At 44.7% G+C, this 21423-nt stretch overlaps 1 protein-coding gene across 1 annotated transcript in view; it reads right to left on the bottom strand.

The window, feature by feature from the left end:
- Window positions 1–3677: 3677 nt before the first annotated feature.
- LOC141551778 (netrin-4-like) overlaps window positions 3678–21423 on the bottom strand; it is a 59638-nt gene continuing 41892 nt past the window's right edge. The window contains exons 5-10 of the mRNA XM_074283812.1: window positions 18699–18887; window positions 12299–12512; window positions 10498–10640; window positions 8757–8825; window positions 7785–7955; window positions 3678–6605 (exon numbers count right to left, since the gene is read on the bottom strand). Of these exons, the coding sequence (XP_074139913.1) occupies window positions 6469–6605; window positions 7785–7955; window positions 8757–8825; window positions 10498–10640; window positions 12299–12512; window positions 18699–18887 (923 nt within the window). The 3' untranslated portion in view covers window positions 3678–6468. The remainder of the gene's footprint in view (window positions 6606–7784; window positions 7956–8756; window positions 8826–10497; window positions 10641–12298; window positions 12513–18698; window positions 18888–21423) is intronic.

The raw sequence follows: 21423 nt of genomic DNA, 5'->3' as shown, positions 1-21423 counted from the left end.
ATTCTGGGGGGGAAATGGCTTGGGTGGGATTTTTTGTTTTTAATTTATACATTGAGCTCTGGTTTTCACATATTTTTGAAAGTATAGATGTGCGGGTACATCAGGCAGCCTCTGACTCTTAGAAAACAAATGCAAAAATATGTTTATCACTGTTCCTTTACTGTTGAGAACACCCCGGTTGAGGGCCCCTTTGTTAATGCCTGTTCCATCTTTACCAAGTCATACACAATGCCCTTGGGAAGTGAGACTGAGCTGTTACCTGGAGTAACAGTCTCAGACAAAAGAGTGTGACTTCAAGTGCATATTAAAAGAAAAAAATATTTTTACCTGCTTTTGAATTCACTGCCTTTGTTTTTGCAGTTAGCTTTGTTTTCATTTAAGAGAAGATGGTCACTTACAAGAACATGCCAGTTAGTTTATCATTTATGGAACTTGGACATCCATTAGCTCATTTGACCCTGTGAGGGAGGTGGCAGTTACTGGGACACTTTTTTTTTTTTTTTTTTTTTTTTTTTTACAAACAAGGAAACATGTTCCAGCAGGTGAAGGGATTTCCCTATGGCCCAAAACTAATGATGGCAGAGGCTCCCAATCCAAACCCAGGGCATCTTTCCTCTCTACCCTTCCAAGGCGAATGGAAAATGTGAAGTCAGTGAACTGGTGTCTTACAGGCAGCTAGAGGAGTAAGGCCTTCTGTTCTAAAGCCGGAAACTTCACAAGGTATGGTATATACACAGCTCCTTAATGTCCCAGCCCCGTCAGGCCACGAGCTGCTCCATGTTCCTCATGAGTGAGTGTTTCCCAGGGAGCAGAAGATCTGATATATTTCCACACCCTCCACCTTCTTGATCAATGGTTGCTAAGCAGGATGGGAATTGGTACTTTTCTGTGATTCAGGCCTCCTTTTGCATTCTCCAGGTTATACTGAATTCTTCCATCTGCTCCCCTAGGTTTGATTTATCTTTTTCCCTGGGTCTTAGGCTTTTGCTTTCAGAAAACTTATTCTCAATTTAATTTTTCTTTCTGTCTGTAATAAGTATTCTAAGAAACCATTTAGCTAAACTTATTAGAATAATAACTGGCATTTCTACATTGCTTTGAGGTTATAAACCACTTTCTATACACTATCTCATTTCATCACTGCTCTGAGATAAATATTACAGATCTTAGTATTCTTGTTTTACAGGCAAGGAGACCGAGGTTCTGTGAGATTATTCATTCAGCTTCCCCAGGATCACAGAGTGAGGAAGGGTTTGCGTCAGAATTCAAACTTAGTACTTCCTAATTCTAGGTTCGGCCCTCTATTCCACACCGCCCTATATAAGTAAAACTCAGTAGCTGATAGAGTTCCTATGAAGAAGATGCAGGATTTTGTTCTGGATAGGTGGGGTATATTATCTTTGACTGTGGTCCCTCTGCAGAGATGTGATGATTCAGGCCAGTGCTGTTAAGATGCCCTCAATCTCCATCAGACAGGACTAACCATAGACCTTGAGAGTTCGGAGTTGTAAGAAATGTCAATGGACTGAATGTAAAAGGGTAGCTGATGAAAGAAAAGACTTGGCAGTGAGCACAGTCCTCATAAAAAGTAAGGTTTTCTCTTCACCACTGACCTACAATGCCCAGTTTGTGTCATCAAAGTTTTGCAACACAGGCTTTGGGAAAGTTGTTTTTTGGTTGTTTTTTCCCCCCCCATGTTCACATTGTAGGAATTGTAGAAATAAGGACTGTCAGTATGGAGTGGAACCTGTTCATGACACAAAGGCTGTTTGGTCATCTGGCTGTCCTTTTCTGCATTATACAAGATGCTTTGTTACAAAGCATAAGGACAGATTGCTGATAGTGACTGTGGCTCCTCCTCTGTGCATAGGCCCAGAGGGGTCAGAATACTGGGGACTTCCAGTCTTCATTAACCTGTCCTTGCCTGACCGACCACACCAGTGCCAGGGGCAGCCACAGTCCGAAGAACCCCCAAACCAGACTATTCATTACAATGGCACAAGTGACAGCTGTCATTCTAAAGGCTGTCTTAACAGTACAAAAGCCCCAGTACTAGGACTTCATAACTCTAAACCTAAATTTGTCATAGGTTAACTATGGGCCCTACTCTGGGCTTCAAGACCCTTAATAATGGCAATGAGGCTTTAAAGACTCTTTTCAGCTCTAAATTTCTTCATCCTTTTAATTTAAATGTCCCTAAGGTCCTATTCTGTTGTTGACATGCTTGGAAAATTAAAGAGGCATTTTCCCATGATCCAGATTTCCTCCTGGAGCTTGGGCTTTTATTAATTCAATTGAAATCCCATTTTTAAGGATTGGGATAATCTGCCCATGGACAAAGTACGATGGCAAATGGTATAGTTTATATTTGGTTGGCCTTGGCATTGGGTGATTGATATATTACTAATTCATTGCATGAGCTTGAAGATATCTCATTTCTCTTCATACGAGGAAGCAGTGAGATGAAATGTCCCCTTGGGCAGCTCCTTCCATAATTCTTAGTCCTTTGGGAAAGCCCTGCATTTTGCACCAAGAGATTTGAATCCCAGTTCTGTCATTTCACACGACTATTAGAATTTAAAGTTGGAAAGGGCCAATTCAACCCACGTCTACTTTGGGCCGCTTGTTTTCCTTGTCAGGACCTGTTTCTCCATCTGCAATAGGGGCTCGGTGGCAGACTTGGACACTGCAGCTCTAAATCTCCTGATTCCTTTTCTTTGGTGCTCTATAAGGATTAGGTCAGGCTCTGCAAAGGACTATGGAGCTGGTGGAAGGGGTCAGTCATTAAGAGGGTTCACGGAAGCCTGCTAGCAACCAGAGCTGGCTTTCAATGTTGCCTTGCTTATTAAGCCAAAGGCCTGGCCCAGAATACCCCCCCAAAACATGGAGAGCTAAGGAGGGCCAGGCCTACCATTGAATTTCTTTTAAGAATGAGCCTTTTGGGGGGCAGCTAGGTGGCGCAATGGGTAGAGCACCAGCCCTGAAGTCAGGAGGACCCGAGTTCAAATCTGGTCTCAGACACTTAACACTTCCTAGCTGTGTGACCCTGGGCAAGTCCCTTAACCCCAGCCTCAGAAAAAGGAAAAAGAAATGAGCAATCATAGCCAGTGATGATGAGCCTCTGGCTATCTTCCAAAAGGGAGCAAGCGGGGCTGGGGCTGTCTAGGATGCAATGTCTGTATATTGGGGGAGGGACCACTGAGGCTGGGGAAGCTCCCATCTTTGTTTGGACAAAAGGCACTCCCTACTTCCCATGTCCCAGTAGCCTCCCATGCCTTTACCACTGATTGAAGCATTTTAAGCCTCAGAAAATTAACATGCATTGAGACAAGGAAACAAGTCACCTTCAACCAAGGTCACACAGCAAGAGCTGAAAGCAGAACTAAGGTCCTTCAGCCCAGGCCTTTGCTACCTCTCTACAGCCTTGTGGGAAGTCTGAGACATAGATCAACCAGTAACCAGGATCAGGTGATGAGGATGCATTTAAGTACTTGAGTCTCTGGACCTGGGAGGGAGAGATGCTGAACATAGAGGAACCCTAAGGGTGGGTGAGCCTCTAGCATGTGTGTAAGCTTATTTTCCCAAAGTGATCTGGTAACCTGATGACTCAAGTCAAGCCTTCTTCCCACAGACAGCATCAATACTTAGTACCACTTGTTAAGGCTGGTCCAGTCTCGTGAATTTCTAGGATTTTATTAAACAGTGCAACCTGGAAGTTGGAACTTGGATCACCCTTGGACACAGTGTTTCACCCCCAAACCCCAAACCAGACCCTCTGCCTCATTATTCACAATTCACAAAGCCAGAATTAAAGACCACACGGGAGTAAGAAGGGCAAAGCCCAAGATCTAGCACTGTTCCTTCTCTAGGCAAATATCCTGACGTTGATACTGGTGGTGATGTCTTACCAGATGGACCTCCATAACGGGCCTGAGAACTCAGTACAGATTTAGTAAGCATTTGCTGAGTACTGAAACATGAAGCTAAAAATGGACGTAGTCCCTATCCTCAAGCAGCACATGCTCTCCTAGAAAAATACGACACATGTAAGTGAGTGTTATGATAGGTAAGGAACAGAGATATAACAAAGAGAAATCCAGTGTCCCAAGGAAATCAAAGGCAGAAGAGAACTCTCTCAGCCCACAGGAGGGTGATGGGGCAGGGGGAGACAAGGAGAGCAGCTCCTGGAGTCTTGAAGGAAGAGGATTCTGGGGATGGAGAAACAACCTGCTTGAATGCACAGAGCAGGGGAAGGCCAGGGTCAGGTGGGGGAATAGCCATTTTGTCCAATTTAACTAGCAAGTGTCCCCTTCGAGGATTAACAGCATGTGAAAATGGACTGCCAAGGAGGGTCCCTGGCCTTCCTTGACTGGGGCTGGCCACCAAGGACTGGGCAGAATGACCTGGAGATCTCTAAATTCACTTGGGATTCCTCCGGCTTGGAGAAGGGACTTTTGGACTGGGGTAGGGTGGGCTGCATGACATTTGAAGGCCCTTCTAGTGCTGAGCCTTTCTTCTTTAAGGTGCCATTTCCAACAAGCGAAGTCAGACATCGAGATACAAAGAAGCAGAATCAGTATAAGGAGAGAAAACATGCAAATGACTAAGTACAAATGAGGGAAAACCAGACAAATCTGAGATTGGGCGAAAGATACAGCAATAAGAGATGGAGCAGGAGAAGCTACTTTTGGTGAGATTTTAGTTAAGAATTCCAGGCTTGGGGGACAGCCAGGGAAGACAGGAATCAGGAAAATGAGTGTCATGTACAAGGAAGAGCAAAGAGGCCATTGGATTGTGGGGTACTGTGTGTGGAGGAACAAAGGGTCTAAGAAGACTAGACAGGCAGGAAAGGGCCAGATCATAAATGCTTTGTAAACCAAAAGGATGATTTTATATTTGATCTTGAAGCACTATGGGAGGCACTATGTACATGTTGGGGGGAGGTATGTAGGTGTGCACTCAATTCAGCCGTGCCTGATTCATTGTGACCTCATTTGGGGTTTTCTTGGCAGAGATACTGGGGTGTTTTGCCATTTCCTTCTGCAGCTCATTTTACAGATGAGGAAACTGAGGCAAAGATTAAGTGACTTGTCCACAGCTAGAGTTTGCTAAATGGGGTGGGGGGAGAACACTTTAGGGAGGCCACTTTGATAGCTGAGCAGAGGGTGAAGTAGAGTGAAGGGAAACATGGCAGGGAGGCCAACCAGAAGGCTTTTGCTCGTCCAGATGTGATTGATAGGATGGGGAGGAGTTAGAGTGAAGGGTCAAGGATGAAACTGAGCTTGCAAGCCTAAGGGACAGGAAGGACGGTGGAATGTAATAGGAAAGTTAGGAAGAGAGGAGAGTTTTAAGAAAAATTAATTAGGATGTCTAATAGGAAGCTGGAGACACAAGACTAGAAATGCAGAGAGAGGTAAGGGCTGAATGAAACATCTGGAAACCATCTGCATCAAAATGACCATTGAATCCAGGTTGTCACTGACAAGCTAGGGTAAGAGCAGGGATTCTGTATTTGAGGAATTCTTTCCAAGGATCACGGGTCTAGACCTAGAGAGAACCTCTCAGACCCCTCCTTTGGCTGATAAAGAATCCCAGGCCAGGAAGTACTTGCCCAAAAGAACACGAGTGTTAAGAAGCAGAGCAAGGGCTCAAAGACAAATTTTCCACCCCGTGCTATTTCAGCTCGGTCCCATGGATCTCTGAGGCCCATCAGGTCTGACTCGCTCACGTTATTGATGAGGAAATCCAAGCTCAGGTGGCAAGAAGCAGAGCCAGGGTTTTAAACTCCATCATCTTCTGTGTCTAAAGCCAGCCCCCTTTCCACCAAACCATGCTGCCTCCAACTTTGCTTCACCATAATAAATAACAAAATATGGTATCCAATGGTAAATTCATATTTTCCAATTGTAACACTAGAAAAAGAGAGGGCAAGAGACACCCATCCCAAAATACAGCACCCTAACAGACAATCTGTGTCGGGTTAAATTCTAGATGTGGAGATTTATGAGAATAGCAGTCTGCTCCATTTGTATGGGCTTCCCAGTCTACAAAGTGCTTTTACCTCCATCCTCTCATTCCTACAACCTGGGAGAGGAGCTGGCCCAGTAGTGTTATTGCCATCTGTTTGGGCACAGAGGAGTCCGGGTTGGAGTGATCTGCTTAAGGCCATGTAAGTGAGAGTGGGAATCAGTCTCCCGAGACCTCTACCTTGGGATGCCTCCGTCCTATCAGCATTTAAGTCCCAGCGGAATCCCCCTCCAAGGAGAAGAGCCGGCTCTGACCACCTTCTCTGAGCGAGACCGTTTGCTTGGGATTCTGCTGGGACAGCAGGGGCTCTACAGGAAGGAAGGACCTTGTCCTGAGTTTACAAGAGGAGGGGCAGTCCACACCGATTCCTGGGGAGTCAGGGGTTTTCAGAGCGGCGAACACATTGTTGCAGAGAAGTGAAGCTCAGGGCGCCTGCCTCGGTTACTTGCAGCCAGTACGGAGGATACCTGTTACCTGTTTTCCCAGGTACACCTTCCAAGGCTTCACCAGGCTGTTCATGTTGACTAAGAGTTTGCTGTTCTTGGGGTCCTCCTGCCCCGCGATCAAGTAGTCCGTGCCTGGTGGGAACATAACCACCAGCAGCAGGAAGGAAGGTTACCAACCACTCTGACGGCTCCCTATCACCTCCAGGAGCTGCCCTGTTTGGCATTCAAAGCCCTTCACACCTCTGCCCCTTTCCTTTCCAGACTTCTTCCACCTTTCTTCCCAGCACTCATTCTTCTGTTCAGTGACCCTGGCCTCCGACATTCTGTCTGTTGGCTCTGGCTGTCTCCCCCATCTGAAATCCTCTCCCTCCCCTACTCTGACTTCTGACCCACCCGCTTCCTTTTAGTCCCATCCATCAGTGGAAGTCTTTCCCAACCTTTCTGAATTCTATTGCCTTTCCTCTGTCACTTACTTCCAATGGATCCTTTCCCTAACTTGTCAGTGTTTGTCTGCATGTTGGGAGATGGTGACCTCCTCAACACAAGGGACCATCTTTTGCCTTTCTTTGTATCCTCAATTTGCACAAAGTATAGAGTAAGTGCTTAATAAATGCTTATTGCCTGAATGACTAAACACTTTAAAATTCAGGTCCTGAAAAACTGATACATGTATGATTCTAAAGAAGAGCTATATTCCTGAGGGTGAGGACTGTTGCTGCTTTTTCTTTTCTTTTTCTTTTACTCCCCAGGACTTAGCAGAAGTCCTTGGCACATAGTGGACACTTAATACATGATTGTTGATTGATCCATTGATTTCACTGGTCGGATTTCTTCCAGCCATACTGGGTTTTGTACAAGGGCACAGAATTATAGAATTTAGAGTGGGAAGGGACCTCAGAAGAGCTTTGCCAACTTGAACTCCAAAAAAAAAATGCCCGTCCTAATAGGTTGGTATAGAGGATTCAGAAAGGTCTTGGGTTCAATTCTCACTGTTATCTCTCATAACCAACTTGTGGAAACCAGGACAAGTCACAACCTCCCTGAGCCTCAACCTTTTTCTCTGTAAAATAAAAGGGGGAGGACTCAGTAATCTCCAAGATCTCGTCCAGATCTAAATCTACGTCGCTGGAATGGAGGGAAATGTGACTGACTTTTCCCACAAATATGACAGTAACTGACTCTTTAAGGTTTACTTTGCACAGCGCCTCCTCCCACCCCATGTTGTCTGTCTGTCTCTCACCCATCCACAAAAGTCCCCATGTAGCTCATCCCCCATCCCGGCCCATGGCAACCATCTTGCCCACTGCTTACCCGGGTTCAGAATGGGGCAGGTGCATCCCCTGTGGGTCCAGGACTCTGGGTAAATGCTCTGGTGACTCCGGGAAATTTTCATTTGACCAGACTTTAGGACCTTCTTCACCTTCACCCAGACTTCAGCATGGGTGCCCTTGTCATATGCCGAAAGGATCTTAGCCTTTATCACTGTCCAAAGACAAACAGATGCACACACACACACACACACCTGTTCAAAATTGGGACTTTACATAAACCCAGTCAAAAAGATAGAATGTAGACTCAAGTAAAACACATTTTCTGAAACTTGAGCTCATAGAATCATACAGTATTGGAACTTTGAAATCAAACACGTCCCTCCATCTTATATGGCCAGTGCAAATGCCCAGAATGCCCTCACCTCTGTCTCATAGAATTCCTCATTTCCTTCAAGATATAACTCAAGTAGTCTGCGTTCTACTTCTACTACGGGACACCTTCCCTGATTCCTGACCCCTAACTCCTAGAGCCCTCCCTTCCTCACCACTGTGGGTTACACGTGTTTGTTCTGTATATACCTTTATGCTTGTATGTTATTTACTCTATCAAAATGTACGCTTTCTGAGGGCAGGAACTGTTTCCTTTCTTTGTCTTCATATCCCGGTACCTATCACAGTTTCAAAGTGCTTGATTAATTGACTGATTGCACAATCAGGGTCTCATAACTCTTCTCCATCAGTTAAAATCCTTCCCTTCTTAGACCAGGTCCAAAATCCAGCTCTCACATACAGTCTCATCAGATTCCCTTCTCCCTCCCTACTTCCCATCCAGCCGAGAGTCATAGATTGGAGTTAGAAGAGGAATGGGTCTTAGGCCATCAAGTACAAACCCTCCATCTTACAGATGTGCAGTTCTGTCTGGTCTCCAAGTTCTGGCCATTGCAGGCTTGCTAGCTCTACCAGTAACTGAACCCTATTTCTGACAGCCCAGCCCTTCCCAAAAGCCACTTACCATATGCATACTTCATCTGGCAGAAATCCCTGACCTTCCCAACAGCCTTCTCCTTGCAGACACACTTTTCTAGCCAGTGAAGGAAGAGGCCAGAGCAAGAAGAAAAATGAAATCAAGGGTCAGCTTCACACCAGAAATAGCTAAATTCTTCCCAAACCTCTGATTTCCAGAGGGAGATTTAACAGGCAGAGTGGGATTTCTTGAAAAGTCAGATTTTTTTTTTTGTTTCTATTGGGACTGTAGATTTAGAGCTGGAAAGAAACTCAGAGGTTACCTGCTCCAAGCTACTCTTTTACAGTTAAGGAATACAAGTGACTTGCCTAAAATCAGGTTATTAAAATTTCTTCTGCTTCCAAATCAATAGAGGGAACAAAGAAATTGGCAATAAGTCCTTTAATAAATTTTAATTTAATTTAGAATAATTTAAATAAATCTTAAACATAGATTAAAACCCCATTATAGAGATCATTCCTTGGACATAACCAATTTAATTCTATAGGGACTTGGCTGGGGATAGTTAGACAAAAATGAAACCATTCCTGCCCTCATAGTTTCTTTTTCTTTTCTGGGCAGAAATCCTATATAACAAATAATCCCATATAACAAAAGGTTTTTTTTAGACCTTGCCCATCTAACACTCCCTCCCATCATTGAAGACTATAGTAGGCTGTTTCGACTACAAGTCCTCACTTTCCCCTCTTGCGATGGCCCTAAAAATCTCTTTCCCCTTTCCTATCTCAAACATCCTAGTTATATCCTGGGCCCTCACACTGAGAGGCAGGGTGAGTAGTGGATAGAATACCTAAGTTAAGAAGATCTAGGGACTTGTCTTTGGTACTTACTATCTGAAAGATCATTATGGGATCTAGGTGGGTCAGTAGATAGAGTTCTGGGCCCATGATTACAAGAACTGAATTCAAATCTATGCTCCGATAACTACCCAAACTACCTGTTTCCTCAATTGTAAAATGGGGATCATAATGGCACCTACCCCTCAGGAGTGATGTGAGATTCAAATGAGATCAGAACGGAGCTCGTCCTGGCTCAGTGAGCAGATTGTTAGATTTTCAGTATGGGTACTTTAAACTTAGAAATGGTCAAATGCTACAAATCAGAACTTGATTTATTATTCTGTTGAGTATCTAGACTTAAGAAAGTAACGGGAAAATGTGAATACCACATGTTAAATTTAAAAGAATGTCCTGTGCTACAACTTTTTCCCCAGAGAGCCAGTTGTTAAACATTTGTGAACGTATCCTTGCACTGTGTAAAGATATTGCAAAGGATTCTGTGTGTAGAACGTACATACATTGTCAAATCCAGATGACATCAGCTGCATTAGCTGAACAACTTTCTGTTCTCATTTTTTTCTCTTAAATTCTTTGTTATAAAGGATGGCTGATTGGGCAGGGAAAAGGAAGGCTACATCTGGAAATGAAGGTGATATAGAGCCCAAAGGTATGGATATTTTTTAAAAAACACCCTTTTCTTGATTTCTCTTTCCAAGGTCTCCCTTATGCATCATCACCAATGACTTGATAGTTCATATCATATTTATCTGTGTGCGTGTGGTATCCCTTGCCTTCCTCCACCGTAGTAGAAGGTAAGCTCCTTGAGAACGGGACTTGTGTCATTGAGAACTTTCTCTCCTCTGTGCTTAATCTCACCTAGGCTTATAGTGGGCATCTCATAAACATTTGAGAAACTGAATTGAATCATGAATGGGACTTCAGCCTCCTACCTGGATGTCTCAGGGCAGAAAACCCTCGCTCCTGACCATCCCACCTCAGTGGCTCCGGCTCTTCGCTGTCATTGCTGGGTCCCGGGACAAGGTCAGGGATCTGCCCCCCTACAGGGATGTGGAGGAAAGGCTCCTTTTCATGTCTGGGAAGGAAAGAAAGGAAATCCCTCATTAGACCATGAAGATTTTCAGCCCCCCGCCCCCACAGTAGGTGGGATCATGAAGTCCCCACATTGAAAAGAGACTTCTGGACATCAGCCAATCCTAGGACCTCCAACTCATTTGTTTGTTTTTAGGATGGCAGCACTCTTGATTTGTACCTCCACTCAACAAATTCTTGTTTTTCTTCACAAAAGTGGGGGACCTGGGTGAGAGCTGAGACCCATAGATTTTGCAATTTTTGATTTAATCCATCCTTCCCCAATGGGTGGATCTGGAGTCACAGGGCCACAGACAAAGAACTCAAAGGAACCTCAGATGCTATTTAGTCCCAAAGAGGTTATGTGATGGATTATCCTTGGCCACAGGGGAGGCGACCGTCAGAGTCAGGGTCCAAATCCAGCTCTTCCTGGCTCCAGGTTCAGCACCACAACTTCCTCACCATTGTCTAAAGGGCATCTGGGGGGCAGCTAGGTGGCGCAGTGGATAGAGCACCAGCCCTGAAGTCAGGAGGACCAGAGTTCAAATCTGGTCTCAGACACTTAACCCTTCCCAGCTGTGTGACCCTGGGCAAGTCATTAACCCCAGCCTCAGGGAGAAAAAATAAATAAATAAAGGACATCTAGGGAAAAATTCTACAGCCTACCTCAGTAACTCACCCAAGTGCTGGAAGGAATTAACTCCTGTCTACTTCTGACTGGGTCTTCTTGTCTTGCTGGACGGAAACTTCCTTTTCTTAGCTTAAAATAATCATGCTCACTACTGGTTTGAATGAAGGGAGGGGGTGGGTCAGACCTGATACTTCATGTCTATGTATGTATGCATGTATCTCTATACACTGCCATTATCATTAGTGAGAGGAGAGTTAATCAATGCTTGTCAAATTGAACTGAATTTCTATTTATTTATCAAAATCAGTTTTAGCCTTCAAGGCCCAGGGAACTCCCACCTCTTCCAGGAAGCCTCCCCTGACTACTTCAGACCACAGGGCTTTCTCCCCTCACTATGACATCATCAGACAGCTACGACTTCACATGTATAATGGGATTTGTATTATTTGCCTAGTTTTCAGTGAGTTGAGGAGGAGCTGTAGCCAGGGAAACAATTTGAAACTAAAAATAAATCATTTAAAATAATTTAAACTCTAGCTATATGACACGGTGTTTAGAGTGCTAGGAGTCAGGAAAACCTAAGTTCAAATATGGCCTTGGATATTTACTAGCCATATAGTACTGGAAAAGTTATTTAACCTGACCCAGCCTCAGTTTGCCTCATCTGCAAAATGGGGATAATAATTTAGCAATTGCCCATCAGGGTTGTTGGTTATAAAAATCAAATGAGATAATATTTGCAAGGTACTTAGCACCCTGCCTGCCACACAGTAAGTTCAATTAATTTAATTTAATTAACACTTAAGTGCGCTCTGTGCCAGGTGAGTCATAAATGCCGACTTCCTTCCTTCCTTTTGTAGGAATATGCCCTTCGCCAGATGGTGGCCCTGGGTTTGAATCCCATCTCAGCCCACCGATAGCTGCGTAATCTGAGAAACGACACCGGTGTCTAGTGAAGGCCATTTTTGGTTCGCTTTGCAAGCTTGCTTCCTGAATCTCCCTGACAGGTCTCCCATGGGGAGCTCACTTACCCACTTAGGCAGGCCCCGGTGTGGGGGTCACACGCCCCAGAGCAGTTACAAGGACGACAGCCATTTCCTCCAAAGCCCCAGTACCCCACCAGGCACCGCTCACAGTGCGGGCCGGCCACTCCAGGCTTGCAGAGACAGTACCCTGTCTTGGGATGGCAAGGGAAACCCTTGAGGGAAGTCCCATTGGATGAGCCCAAGGGCTGGCACGAGCAAGCTGCGGGAAACAGGACTGGTGTCAGAGACAGGCAGAAAGCCTGGTGCAAATCCTTGACCTGAGTCTAAGAAGACCCAAGTTCTAATTCTGGCTCAGCTATTTATGAGCTGATAACTTCTATCAAACCCCTTAAACTGAGCCAGTTCCCTCATTTATAAAATGGGTCCCATCTATTTCCTTAAAGTTTGAGTGAGGTCATCATAATTCATGTTGACACAGTTCTATAACACTTAGAAAGTGATTTCCTCGCAATGGTCCTGGGAGGAGGTTCCTCCATTTGACAGTGAAGAAAAGTAGGACCAATTAATCAATGAACGAACATGTATTAAGTGTTTTGATGCTGAGGATGTAAAAGAAAAAGGGAAAAACACCTGCCCTCAAGGAGCTTACATTCGATTGGGAGAGACAGCATATAACCCAGGATAGACAGGATAACATATCATGTCTGGGAGATCAAGAAAGGCCTCCCAGCGGCGGCACTTGACTGAATTTTAATGGAAGTAGGGATTCTAAGAGTTGAAAGGTGGTAGAGATGGCATGTGGACACATGGAGAACAATTGCAAGGTCTTGGAGACAGGAGATAGAGCGCCATTTTTCATCATAGAATTTGTAAAAGGGAGTAAAATGTATGAAAATTAGGAAGGAAGAAAGGGCCCAGGTAGTGAGGAACTTTAAATGTCAGAGGACATTTGGAGGTAGTAGGGAGCCATTAAGGATTCAGTGGGAGACTGACATGGTCAGAACTATAGGAAAATCACACTTTTCCCCCCACAACTATGTGAAGGATAGATTGGAGAAGGAAGAGAAAAAACAAGGAGGCCAGTTAGAAGACCACTGCAATAATCCAAGCAAGAGGGGATAAGAACCTAAGGTGACTGTGGGGTGATAGAGACAAGAGAACATGTGTGAAATATGTTGGGACAAGAATGACAAGATTTGGTAAATGATTGGACATGTGGGATGGGGGAGAGAGAGCAATGGAGGATACCAAGGTAGGTGACTAGAAGCCCATTAAAGGGGGAAGGTTTGGGGGATGGGGTGGGAGAAAACATATTGGACGTACTGCATTTGAGATGCCCAAGGGACATACAGTTTCAAATTTACATTTACCAACTCTCTCCTAAAGCTGCCTTCTCTTAGCCCTGTCTGAAGGGAAAATGTCTCAGTACCCATTCTCACCCTGGGGATCTGAGACAAAAGAAATGATAGACGTTTTCAAAGGCGGGACAGATGGCCCACGGGGTGCTCCCATATAGAAGGCCCCCTTTGGGGCTTTGCCCACAGCTCCTCCCCAGATCACAGCGAATAATAAACTTTCAAATCTTAATCCATAGTCCCATGTGTAAAGGGAACTTAATTAAAAATCACCTTCTCCTTCCTATTGGTGACAGCTCATTCTGGAACCATGCCATTAATTTCTAGGCCTTTAAAGAACCAATTAATGATATGTGATGAATTCATAAACTGAAAGAGATGACCCTTCCTAAAAACTTCCTAGAATTTTCTTTTCAAGACTATTTCTGTCTTGCCTTCCCTTAAACCAAATTTTAATTAGACTATAGACATTTCCCTCTCTTTGCCTTTTTCACTAGAAACGGGACAATTGTAGAAGCCTTCAAAATGAAGAAACAAAAATAACGCTCGGAAGGCCTTGTCTGAGAACCTGAAGAAGTGTTAGATGCCATTAAAAACATCTGAATTCTTAAGAACTGTCCAACAGTTCTCCACCTGCTCTGACTAAGCCTTCAGGAGGAAATTATCTTCCCACTACGGGGAATCTTTCAGGTTCATTCTTCCAATTGAAGCATCTGGAAGTAATGACTCTGACAATTCCCCTATTCCCCCTTTGCCAATTTAATAGTCAAATAACCAGAACAAGGTTTGCTAAAGTCTCCGCTGATTGAGCTGAAGACAGCCTAGAATGGGGGAGGAGAGTTCACCCTCTCTGTTTCTGTATCGTCCATCTATCACCCCCTCCTACAGAATGACTTCTCTTAGCCCCGGGGAAAGGGCTCCCTACCCATTCTCACCTCTGTCCTTTGGGATAATAGAAATAGACCATTTTCAAAGGCTATTAATGATTGTATCCAACTTATTGAAGGGCATTTGATTTCTGGAAGAATAGTAAAGGGATCCTAAATATTATTTAAATCAGAGGCTCTTTACTTGGGACCAGAATTTCTTTTGCTGAACACCTTTCAATATAATTCTTTTATAATATTATATATTTTATTTTATACATTGAAAAACATTCTGAGAAAGGGTCCATAAACTTCACCAAACTGCCAGAGGGGACCATGATTTAAAAAACAAAAGAATACAAAAAGCAGTTAATCTGCTCTAGTCCACCCTTCTCACTTTACAGGACAGAAAAATAATTCAGATAAAATCACTTGGGAGAGCAGAGGTCCATCGGCTCCTTCTCCTTGAGCCTCACTCCCCATTAAGGAGCTGAGCTCAGTTTCTGCACATGTTCCCTTTTCATTTAGTCCAGAGTGAAGAGATTAATAATAATAATAGCCCACCTAAAGTGTGACCTCATGCCTTCATCTCTGCAACAAGCCCATAGGTGGACAGGGCGAGTGTACATCTCTTGGAGCAAATTATACCAGTATGAGGCCCCGGACAGATTCATTAAGGTCTGTTGATAGTAGGCTGTTCTCATCCCCACTTTTCAGATGAGAAAACCGAGGCTCAGGGAGGTGACACTTTCACAGCCAGTGAATGGCAGAGCCGGCTCTCCTGAGTCTTCCCAGATCCTGCCACCTCCCCCCACCCCATCTACAGCCCAGAGAAGACTTCCTAGTGCCACCTGGGAAACAATCAGGATGAATTCTCAGTCTAGGTGCATTCAGGTGGGATGGAGCTCCCACAAGGCTGACCTCCTGGAAGGCAGAAGGTGGTTGGTATATTGGACAAGGTGAACTCTGGACTCAGAGGCAGGCGACTCGGCTCTCAGCCTTGCTCTTTTAGGGACTTTCTGTGTGGCCCTGGGTGAAATGTTTCCCTTCCCCAAGGTTCCTTCCCAGTGCTAAAAGCTGTGGTTCTGTGGTATGATCTGAGGGCACAAGGGATCCAAGGTATGGGTAATGGGGTCAGAGCACGTTGGAGAACACATCAGTGCCTAAATCACCAGCAGAGACACACTTACCCTGCAAATGAGGGTAGGTGAGCCCTGAAGGGGAGGGCTGATGGGGAGAGGAGACCAAAGTGCAAATACTCCCTCCCCTGCCCCCCCTTCCCTAGATATCTAGACTCTAGTGTCAGCGCCAACCAACAGAGCCAATTGTTAAATTTTCAACAGGAGCATTAACATCTTAGAAATTAGCTGCAAGTCAGAGCTTGATTTATTGTTCTGTTGCTTGTATAAACTTAACAAAGCAATGGAGAAAAATACAATCAGTCATACAAATTAAACTCAGAAGTGTGTCATGGACATTTCTCTTTGGAGATCTGGTTGTTGAACATCTACTAGCACACCCCTGGCTGTATTCCCCTTTAGAATGTAAGCTCTCAGAGTGAAAATGTAGCAAATACATAAAATACATATATAAAGGAGCAGGTTGTGGGAGAGAGCCTTGAATCGTGAGGAATCTGCATTAGGCACAAAGGATACCCTTTAGTGATCCAAAAAGGCTCACAGGAGAAATCAAGTATGACTAAGAGGGAAGTGGACTTTTAAAGTCAGAGGAAAGTGGGATGTAGGGAGCTAGGGAGGAGTTCAGGGAGGAGTTAGGGTGGGTCCTAGTTGGGAACCAACTTACCTGTGCAGATAAGTGAGGAGAGATGAAAGTAGGGTTTGCTTTTTAGATACACTAAGAAGACAGTCTAAGAGTCTGTGACTGTGTGGGGGACTTTGGGAACAGGGTGGACTAATTAAAGTTCTGACAATGGAGGATGTTCACGTCCCTTTGGGGGACCAATCACAGTGATTAGCATTGTTCAATTAGTTCTTATTGATTGGAGGGCAGTGTGAAGAATAGAAATCCCCACCTCTACCACCTAAGGGACCTTGGACAATCTTCCTGGGACTCAGTTTCCTCATCTATAAAATGAGATCATTAAACTAAGAGACCTTCAAGGTCCCTTCCAGTTCTAAATCTATAGTCCAATGGTCCTGGGATTGATTGAATCAGATAGTGACTCTTAGGAAGACAGGCAGAAAGGGCATTGGGAATCCACCCAGAGAAAGAAAGGGACTGGTTCCTGGGCCCGAGGGATGCTGCGCAGGATTGAGGGTTGGAAGAGGCAAGATCAGCCAATCCAACTTAACTCATCATTTTAAAGAGAAGGATCCTGGAGTCCAGAGAGCTTCTGATTGATTCAGCCAAGCAGAGTCAGAGACTTGTTCACAGTGATCCAGATGGTAAAGGGAGATTGTATTAGAAAATCGGTCTAAAGTCTCCACAAGCCAGAGGACACCCCTTCCCAGCCTTGCCCTTCCCAGTTTTCACTGACTGGCTCAAGGTCACCCAGACATTTAACGGGGTTTGAATTTAGGTTCCTGGCTCGCAGAGCAGAGCTCTATCTGGATCATACAGCCTCTCCATTCATCTTGGCCTTGGCAGCAGGTGAATGCACTTGAAATGAAATGAATTTGGCTTGCTACATCCTTTCCGCTGCCTCTTTCCTGCCTGGGACGCCTGCCAACCCCTGAGAAGGGGATGTAGCCAGACCCCACTCAGGGAGCCTCTGCTAAGGTTTCCGCGCAGACAGAGGGAACTTTGAAATAAGGTGGTGGCCTCCCAGCTGCTCTTGAAGATTTCTTAGATAGGGTGATAAACTCACATCCTGCTCGATGATCCACAGCTCCAGACACTGGGATATCTGAGGAGCGGGGGACAGGTACGACTTGAAATTCTATCCTGGCACTCAAAGCAGCGTGGTCTGACCCATTCCCCTTGGCATAATCACCCACGACAACAGGCAGGCCGGAGAGATGGAGCAGGCTGAATACCCAAGGACCCTGCTGCTCTGCTCTGTCACAACCACAGGGTCTCCCAGGCTTTTAAAGAGGAAAGAACCTGGGAAGGATGGGGAGGAGCAAATGTGAGCCCGATGGCTGGTCTTGGAGTCAGAAAGTGCTGGGATTCAGTCCTGCTCCAGACCCTTCACAGCTTATGACCCTGAGCAAAATAGGAATAATTACAGCACCCATCCTCCCAGGGCAGTTATGGGGATAAAATGAGATAATGTAGTGCTACGTTATCCAAATGCAAAGCAAGAGCTACACAACAGCTAGCTCTTGTTGTTTGTCCTTCTGGAAGAGACCAGTGACTTCCCAAGGGGATGTCTTGATTCTTGAGAACTGGATTTAAGGGAGGCAGAGTTGCACAAAGTCATCGGTCTCACTCTTTCAGAATCATGGAAGACCACCGGAATGGCTGGTGATGGCTGGGATGCAGGGGATGCTCTTGACATCTTCAATGTCTGACCTAGTTCTAAGTGCTCCACCTGCCTCAGCCACCTTTGGGACACTTGGAACAGAGTGGTCTCATCTGCAGCGGGGAAGGCTCCTAATTCACTGATGGGTTTGAGGCCCGTTGTTTAGTCCTTCTGCTGAATGGGTTCTGCTGTCAGGGTGTGGTGGCTACACATGCTACAGCTTCTGGGAACTCCAGGTGAGACCTGAGGTAGATGAACAGTGCCTGAAAAGAGCTCCAGGATGAGAGATGCTACTCTTGTTTGCCCCATAGCTATTATTATTATAATTATTATTATAATAATTATTATAATAATGCACTTGGGAGCCAGGTGGCCTACATCTGCGGTCAAGTTCCCTGCTGGCTAGTTTTGTGATGATGGGTCTCATCTTGGTCTCTGTTTCCCCTTATGAAAAGGGGGATTTTGATACTTTCACCATATCATACAGGGCTGTAGGGAAAGCACTATAGTATATATATTAATTATTGTCCCTTAGGCCCTGTTAGTTCCTCAACACTTTATGTCTTAAGCCTACATCCAGCTATGAAGCCCTAGGTTCTAAAGCCCCTTCGTTCTACAATTCTGTCCAAGGTTCCTTCCAGCTTTAACGTGCTAGGTCTAACGACCCTTCTAGCTCTAACATTCAGGGTTCTAAGGCCTCTTCCGGCTCTGATGTTCTAGGATTCTGGGATTCTCTAAGAAAGCTCTGAGCCTTACCACATCCCCCAAGCTCCAGGCCCCGATGCCCAGCAGATACTCACGTTTGCAGACTTCTGGGGAAGACATGGGCTTGCTCCAGTCCCGATAGAACCCTGACTTGCATTTCTGGCAGTGACGGCCCTCCGTGTGGTGCCGGCAGTTGTCACAGATGCCACCTGTGCGCTTCCCAGAGCTCAGCCAGACGTCCTCATCAAAGTGGCAGCTGTCAGCGTGGTTGTGGCAGCGGCACTCTGTGTGGAGGGCAGTCCCCAGTCACCCACGTGAGCAGACTATTGGAGCTGGCCATAGTCTAGGTGTCTCTCCCCGGTTTTGTGCTCTTATCTCTCAGTGGGGGGAGAATCATGGGGGTTTGGACAAGTTACATTGCACAGGTCTACTTCCCATCTCTCCCATCAGAGCATTTGTCTCTAAGTGAAATCAGATTAAAAGAAGTGTCCGGCTATTCCTTGAAGGGGGATAGAAATCACCAGTGTGGAGGGACCACTTGAAAGGGGCCAGGAAGTCCCTTTGACCCTTCCTACTTTTTTGCAAGTTGACTATCTGCTTGTGAATCTCAGATCCCTCCTTCATCCTCATCCTCATCTCCTCCCTCCTGCTTCCTCCTTGTGTCACTAAACAGCACTGGCCACTTATTCAGTAAAGAATTTCCAAGCCCCTCAAAGTGAGGATGACATCTTGTTCAACCCTTGGGACAGATAGCTTTGACACCAGAAAGGGATCCCGATACTGAACATCATGGCATTCATCTTCTCCGAGGGTTTTGGCAAGAGTGATAATAACAACTAACATTTAGTGGTTTAAGATTCACAAAGCACTTTACACATCTCACATGATTTGAGCTCAGAGCCACAACTGAATTTGATTCAATAAGTCTTTACTAGGAGTCTAGCTGTGTCCTTTATGACTTGTGATGGCTTTGCTGTCAAGGAGACAGAAGGACCTTTTTCCTCCTCTGAATAAAATATTGGGAGAAATGATTCTTTCTCTCTTGTTATAGTCAAGGAGAGTTTCACATATGAGGTAAGCTTAGCCTTTAAGGGAGTATAGCTAGGAGAAGATATTCCGCCTTAGAAGAACTCATTCCTTTGGGTTTGACAGACATCCCCACAGGTTCTGCAAATATCTCTGTGAGGGTGACTGTAACATGCTGTTGTCTCCAGAAGCTGCCGATCGCTCTCTGGGAGGAGATCTGCTGTGTCAACTCAAATCTCTTGGACAGATTCTTCTTCCTGTAGAGAACTGTTGTCTCCAGACAGTTGCCGTTAACTCTGGTCCAGAGTAGTGACTTCCCTCTTTAATCCTCCCAGAGAATGGGTGTGGGATAATGCAAGGGCTTCTGGGAAAAATTACTTCAACCAATGAACTTGCTCCTCCTAAGCATGCAAGCTCTTCCCCAGAAATTCACAAGTAAAACTCCCAGTCATGGCCAGAACTAGAGAATTGTCAAGTATTGACTTAGCACTTAGTAAGAACCTAATATCTCCCCCTTTCTTTTGATTTAGAACATAGGGTGGTCATGACCTTGAAACATAAATCCATCAATATGGGAGGCATTACACATAATTACATAGATTACATAAACACATAGTAACATAGTAACATAATACATGCTAGAAGTATGTAACAAATAACAGGATCAAATAATCATAAATTGAGAATTTATACAAGTCCATAAATCCATTGTCCATTAGTCTCATCTTGTGTTAGGAAATCCAATGATTCCTGCTGGTTTTAAAGTTCTTTAACAGTCTTCTTATCAGCCATGCTCTTTCAGTGTCAGATGTTTCTTAGATTTTCTCCTTTGTTTTGAGGTCTTTCTCTTTTTCTGTTTCTCTCTGATGGACAAGGCAAATACAACTCGTTGGCACCCATCTGATTCCTTCTCCTGCTGAAAAAATACAAGCAAACCCTCTCCCCCCAGGCAGTTAACCTATCTGGTCCCTTCCATTCACCACTTTCTGGGTCTCTCCACATCACCTGGCGATTATCTAAGGACAGTGTAGCTGCTCACACTGGACACTGCCCTTCCGGTGAGTTATAAAACCTGTCTGCTGGAGCCAGTGCATCTTTGTCAAAAATTAAAAAATTAATGGTATAGAGAACTAAATTTAGAAGTTCTCTAGGGCTACCTGTGGCTCCCCCTTTCTTTTGTTTTTGGAGGAGTCTCTTAATGTCTCTGTTTCTTCTCTCTACTATTGCCTGACCTTGCAGATTAAAAGGTATTCCAGTGGTGTGTAATATCTTATACTGTGCACAGAAGTGCAAAATGTTTAGAACTATATGCAGGTCCATTATCTGTTTTTATTTCTTGTGGCACACCCATAATTGCAAATGCTTGGATAAGGAATTCAGTTACCACTCAGGCTGTCTCTTTTGCTGCTGGTATTGCAAAAGTGAATCCTGAAAAGGTATCTACCACCACATGGATAAAAGACAGATGACCAAAAGATTTATAATGGGTCACATCCATTTGCCAGATTTCATTGGGTCTCAAACCACGAGGATTCTTCCCTGGAGGAAGTGTAGGAGCGTGGAAAGGAAGACAAGCTGTACAGCTTTTTACTATGCTCCTAGCTTCCTCTCTTATGATTCCAAATTGTAAACATAAAGCTCGAGCAGCCTGATGATATTTAGAATGAGATTCTTGTGCTTCCTTAAATAAAAGACTACTGGCTAACATAGTTAAAAGGCTATCTGCCTTTGATTTCCATCAAAATAGGACTTGGAAGTCCACTATGTGAGTGGACATGCAAGATATAACTCTTG

The sequence above is a fragment of the Sminthopsis crassicaudata genome, chromosome 1 (assembly GCF_048593235.1).
Source record: "Sminthopsis crassicaudata isolate SCR6 chromosome 1, ASM4859323v1, whole genome shotgun sequence".
Classification (NCBI taxonomy): domain Eukaryota; kingdom Metazoa; phylum Chordata; class Mammalia; order Dasyuromorphia; family Dasyuridae; genus Sminthopsis; species Sminthopsis crassicaudata.
Note: the sequence above shows the minus strand (reverse complement) of the source record. Positions and strands in the feature narration are given on the sequence as shown.